The sequence below is a fragment of the Bison bison genome, unplaced genomic scaffold (genome assembly GCF_000754665.1).
Source record: "Bison bison bison isolate TAMUID 2011002044 unplaced genomic scaffold, Bison_UMD1.0 scf7180017864057, whole genome shotgun sequence".
NCBI classification, from domain to species: domain Eukaryota; kingdom Metazoa; phylum Chordata; class Mammalia; order Artiodactyla; family Bovidae; genus Bison; species Bison bison.
This window is the reverse complement of record NW_011494629.1, coordinates 714,280-720,349: the sequence shown is the minus strand read 5'-3', so window position 1 is coordinate 720,349 and position 6,070 is coordinate 714,280. Positions and strand designations below refer to the sequence as shown.

Below are 6,070 nucleotides of genomic sequence, written 5' to 3'. Positions count from 1 at the left end.
GGAGGCCCCAGAAGGAGGGGATGTGGGTTCTAGGATATGGGTTTTATCACCTGCAGTTTTCAGTTCCACAGGAAGTCTATGGGCTCAGAATGTGTCAGCTTCAGCTGCTACTTGCTTGTTGCATCTAGTCCTGATCAACTCATAATTGGCTCGTATGAGAGTAGGTAGCTGAGTTAGGTACCTTCTATGCTGTAATTTTACTTTGTTTTTTATTTGTCTATTTATTTAAATGAGGACCTACCTTTTCTCAGAGGGTTTAATTTTACTAAAAAGAATGTCTTTGTTGAGCCACAAAGGAAACGATCCCTTGAAAATGAAGTGAAAGTTGCTCAGTCGTGTCTCACTCTTTGTGACCCCATGGACTCTATAGTCCATGGAATTCTCCAGGCCAGAATACTGGAGTGGTAGCTTTTCCCTTCCCAGGGGATCTTCCCAACCCAGGAATTGAACCAGGGTCTCCTGGATTGCAGGTGGATTCTTTGCCAACTGAGCTATGAGAGAAGCCCCAAATGATCCCTTAAGGAAGTAATTATGTTTATTAACTGTTCCAAAGTTATGATTCTGTGGTAAACTCATAATTATGAAATTGTCAGTTTGTATATATTTTCAAGTCAGTGATTCTCAGATGTGATCTGCAGTCACCAAGTCAGGCATCCATAAAATAACAGTGGTTTTCATAGCAGTAAGGTGTGATTTGCACGTTTCATTGGGTTGGCATTTGCACTGGTGGGGCAGAAGCAGTGGTGGATAGAACTGCCAGCATCTTGTCAGGAACCAAGAAAGTGGCATCAATGTGTAGTCATTTATGTTGACATGAATGGATTTATTTGTATTCAGTGGAAAAATAATTTAAAATTTTAATTGGGTTCATTTTCTAATACAATACTATGGATAGATACATGTATAATCTTAACAGTACCTCTTCCTCTAAGAGTATAAAGGGGTCCTGACATGAGAGTTTGGGACGCATTCCTTTCAGTGCTTGGTAGATGTATAGACAAGCAAGTATTTTGTTCAATCTGATGCTGATTTTTGGGAAGAAAAGCTTAGAGAATATGATTCCTTTGATAGATAAATCCAGTCTATCTTCAAGTTTTATGTGAATCTTATGTAAATGTTCAATTCATTGCCTTAAAGTTTTAACTAGGTTATATTCGTAAATAAAATACTTTGCAGGTGCTGATCTTAAGGAAAGAGCCAAAATGAGTTCCAGTGAAGTGGGTCCTTTTGTCTCCAAAATAAGAGCAATGATTAATGAAATTGGTAAGTACAATTAAATTGTTCTTTTAGCATGGTTAAAGTGACCTTAAATATTGGATTTTAAAAGTTGCACACTGTTTTTAAGTATTGTGAAGTGAAAGTTGCTCAGTCTTGTCCAACTCTTTGCCACCCCATGGACTGTATAGTTCATGGAATTCTCTAGGCCAGAATACTGGAGTGGGTAGCCTTTCCCTTCTCCAGGGGATCTTCCCATCTTACGTATAAGCTTTGGCTAAAATATTTACGTAATTAGATAATCACGGTGTATAGCTGGTTGTAAAACAGAATGTATGTTTATGTTTAATTTGACAAATTGTGAAAAATATATTGTTATTAAACCTGCCTCATATTTATGATGATGTTACTTATGGAGGTAATTATTAGAAAACAGAATAATTTGGCATAAGCGTTTGAGATAAGTATATTTCTTAAATAATTGGATTCACAGACATACAGATTTGGATTTATTTTTTGTGTAAGTGTGATTATACTGTTTCTTTAGAATTACAGTCTTCTTTGTAAGGTTTATATTTTAGTACATATAAATTTGCTTTTATTATTATTATTAATACCTTTTTTGAACATTGGATGTTTTTGTTTTGGCTTTTTTGTTTTCATGTTTTTTTAAACTGCTTTTGTTGTTTTTATAATAAAATAGTAATTCCTTTGTACAGATTCTTTTAGAAGGTTAGTATATATAAGATAGATTTCTAAATATGGTATTGCAGTTCTAAGTATCATGTGTTCATTTTACATTTTAATAAATACTACCAGATTAATTGCAAAAAGATTATAATAATTTATATTCCATCAATTATATGACAGGACCTGTTTCTTCATGTTCTTGCAGCATTTAACGTTGCTACTTTTTTAGTTTGCCAAAGTTAAAAAAAAATAGATCTTAACATTTTAATTTGCACTTTCCCAGATGCTAGTGTAATGTTATATCTTTTCAAATTAAACTTGCCTTTCCGCTTCTGTAGATTGCCTTTTCACATTCTTCATCTCCTTTTCTATAGCATCATTTAATAACTATTTACTTAAAAGCCAGTTTTGTATTGATCTTTTGTTGTTAAATGTATTACAGGTATTGTCTCTTAATATCCCACCCTAATTCAATTCCAGGAGCTTTATATACCTAGAGGGTAGTAAGTTCTCTTCATTGTTATTATTATTTTTTTTTTTCTGAAGATTTCTTTGCTAATCCTCACACCTCAGTTCTTCCAAATGAATTTAGTATTCATGTTTAGGATTAATTTTAAAGGGAAGAGGAAAAATAGTCTCATGAGCCTGTGATTGGAATTTCTGTAAATATTGTTTAAAAGAATTAACATTTTTATGATACAGAATCTTTCCATTCGTCATGTGCGTGTCTCATCATTCATGTTTTAATGTTCTTTAAGAAAGTTTTCTTCACATTGGCTTCAGTCTTGTATCTTTTTTCTCCTCTCAGATTTATCCTTATTTTATAGCACTTATTCCTTTGAATGGAATCTTTTCCTGATATTTCTGTTGAAGTCTGGTTATTGTTGTAGGTCTGTAGGAAATTTGTTAAATTTTATGTGCTTGCTTGGATCATGCTAGCTTATTACTTGTATTATTGTTATTTCTCAATTTTCTTGTGTTTTCCAGAAAGCAAAAAAGTTCCTTATATATAAATAATGCTGTTTTTATCTTTTCCTTTTCCAACATTTTAATCTTAACACTTTTCATATATTTTCACATTGGCTAAGGCTTTTGATGCAATATTCAGTTGTTGAAGTGATCATCTTCATCCCTTTATTTGAGTATGATGAATGCATTTAATATTTTTCCAGTAGTTATCAAGTTCAGAGAGTTTTCTTATATTTCATCTCATTTTGGAGTTTATTACTCTTCTAGTCAAGAATAAGGGTTAAAATTTGTCAGCTGCCTTTTTGGTATGTGTCAAGATGGTATCTATTAGAATTTGTCTCAGCTTTTATTGTACTAAATTGTATTACTAGCATTACTGATGCTACACTGGCCTTATGTTACCAGAATAAATACTACCTGGTCATTGTGGTTAGTGGTTATGGTGGTTTTTAATATATACCACTGGATTTAATTTTATGTTTTGATAAAAGCATAAATGAGATGGAATCTTCTAATTATGTGTTTTGTGTTTGTGTTTCTGATTCGCTCTCATGGTTTTACAACCTTCATAGAAAAAAGTGAAAAGTTTTTCATCTTCTTCTGTGCTATCTAGGGAAATCATCTGTTACTGAAAGAGTAGTAGAATTTGACCATGTGACATCTTTGGGGTTTTGTTATTGTTGTTTACCTTTTGTTTTTAGAGCTAAGTTTTAAAACATACATGTTTTGATTTCTAAAATAGTTCTTGTTGCCTTCCTACCTTTTGTTTATCCCTTGGCAGTTTTATTAGATGTTCTCCTCTGCTTCTCCTTCCATACAACTACCTGGTCAGATAGATGTCTTCTGAGGCAGAGCATGGATTTGTTTTCCATTATGGTCAGAGATACGACTGAGCAACTTGACTTTCACATTTCACTTTCATGCACTGGAGAAGGAAACTGCAACCCACTCCAGTGTTCTTGCCTGGGGAATCCCAGGGATGGGGGAGCCTGGTGGGCTGCTGTCTCTGGGGTTGCACAGAGTCAGACACGACTGAAGCGACTTAGTAGTAGTAGTATGGTCAGAGAACTTGATCTTGGAAGTAAAAGTTTATGCTGTCTGTAACTTTATATATATGCTAGGATGGATTGTTAAGACTGGTTCAGTTGTAAACATTACCTTGATGTTTCTTCTCAGCCTCTTTCTATTTTATTGAATCTGAAATTGGAACTTTCTGGGACTTCTTAAATGAAGAACTATTCCTTTTTAGTAGTGCTATTTTCTTTTCAGTGGTTGTAGTGGTAGCATTTCTGTTCTGGATCCTGATCCAGTATACTTGTTTCCCTTCCACGGGTTCCTTAACTTGGGAGTGATACTTTTCAATGGGCATAAATCTTATAAGATGTCTATTTTTGGTGACTTACTGAGATTTTGAGGGGCAAGTAAAAACTGTCTTGATCAAATCTCTTTGTTTAAACCATGGGCTAGCAAACTTTTTCTTAAAAGGACTGACAGATATTTTAGGCTTTGTGGGGCTGTTATGGTCCATGTTGCAGCAACTCAATTTTTTTTTTTTTTTTTTTCTTTTAAAGACTTTTTCAGGAGCAGTTTTAGGTTCATGTCAAAATGGAGGGGTGAGAAAACAAAACAAAACAAAACAAAACAAAAATGGAGGGGTGGGTAAAGAGATTTCTCATATATCCTCAGCCCTCAATATGCATAACCTTTTCCCCATTATTAATATTTCACACCAGAGTGGCACATTGGTTATAACTGATGAACCTATGTTGATATATCATAATTGCTGGAAGTCCATATGTTTATATTGCTGCTGCTGCTAAGTAGCTTCAGTTGTGTCTGACTCTGTGTGACCCCAGAGACAGCAGCCCACCAGAATCCCATCCCTGGGATTCTCCAGGCAAGAACACTGGAGTGGGTTGCCATTTCCTTCTCTAATGCACGAAAGTGAAAAGTGAAAGTGAAGTCACCTAGTCGTGTCCGACTCCTAGCGACCCCATGGACTGCAGCCTACCAGGCTCCTCCGTCCATGGGATTTTCCAGGCAAGAGTACTGGAGTGGGGTGCCATTGCCTTCTCCGATGTTTACATTAGGGTTCATTATTAGTGTTTTACATTCCATGGGTTTGAACAAATGTAAAATGACATGTATCCATTATTATAGTGTTATGCAGAGTGTTTTCACTGCCCTAAAAATCTTCTGTGCTTGTCTTGTCCATCCCTTCTGCCGTCTCTGGCAACCATGTTTTACTGTCTTCATAGTTCTTCATTTCCAGAATATCACATGTTTGGAATCATATAATATGTAGCTTTTTCAGATTGGCTTCTTTTCACTAAGTAACACGCATTGACATTTTCTCCAGGTTTTTTCATGCCTTGCCAGCTCTTTTCTTTTTATTGCTGAACAATATTCCAGTGTAAAGATGTATCACAGTTTGTTTATCCATATACCTACTGAAGGACATCCTGGTTGCTTCCAAGTGTTGGCAGTTATGAATAAAGATGCTGTACACATCTGTGTGCAGATTTTTGAGTAAATGTGTTTTCAGTTGCTTTGTGTAACTACCAAGGAACATGATTGCTAGATTGTGTGGTTAAGAGTCTGTTTAGTTAAGAATTTACCAAACTGCCTTCCAAAGTGGCTGTACCATTTTGTCTTCCCACTGGCAGTGAATGAGTTTCTGTTGCTTTGTATCCATGCCAGCAATTGGTGTTGTCAGTACTCCAGGTTGTGGCCATTCTGATAGGTATGTAGTGGTATCTCTTTATTGTTTTAATTTGCATTTCCATGATGATGTATGATGTGTCTTTTCATAGGCTTGTTTACTATCTTTATGTCTTCTTTGGGGCTGCTGCTGCTACTAAGTCACTTTAGTCGTGTCTGGTGGCTCTGTGCGATCCATAGATGGCAGCCCACCAGGCTCCCCTGTCCCTGGGATTCTCCAGGCAAGAACACTGGAATGGGTTGCCATTTCCTTCTCTAATGCACGAAAGTGAAAAGTGAAAGTGAAGTTGCTCAGTTGTGTCCGACTCTTAATGACCCCATGGACTGCAGCCTACCAGGCTCCTCCGTTCATGGGATTTTCCAGGCAGGAGTACTGGAGTGGGGTGCCATTGCCTTCTCCCTTCTTTGGTGAGGTGTTTGTTAAGGTTTTTGGCTCAATTTTTAATTGAATTGCTTTTCTTATTGTTGAGCTGTG

At 36.0% G+C, this 6,070-nt stretch overlaps 1 protein-coding gene across 1 annotated transcript in view; it reads left to right on the top strand.

Moving 5' to 3' along the window:
• The window catches only part of AUH (AU RNA binding protein/enoyl-CoA hydratase), a 187,211-nt gene that overhangs the window by 63,203 nt on the left and 117,938 nt on the right, over nt 1-6,070 (top strand). The window contains exon 6 of the mRNA XM_010836054.1: nt 1,177-1,263. Coding sequence (XP_010834356.1) covers nt 1,177-1,263 — 87 coding nt within the window. The remainder of the gene's footprint in view (nt 1-1,176; nt 1,264-6,070) is intronic.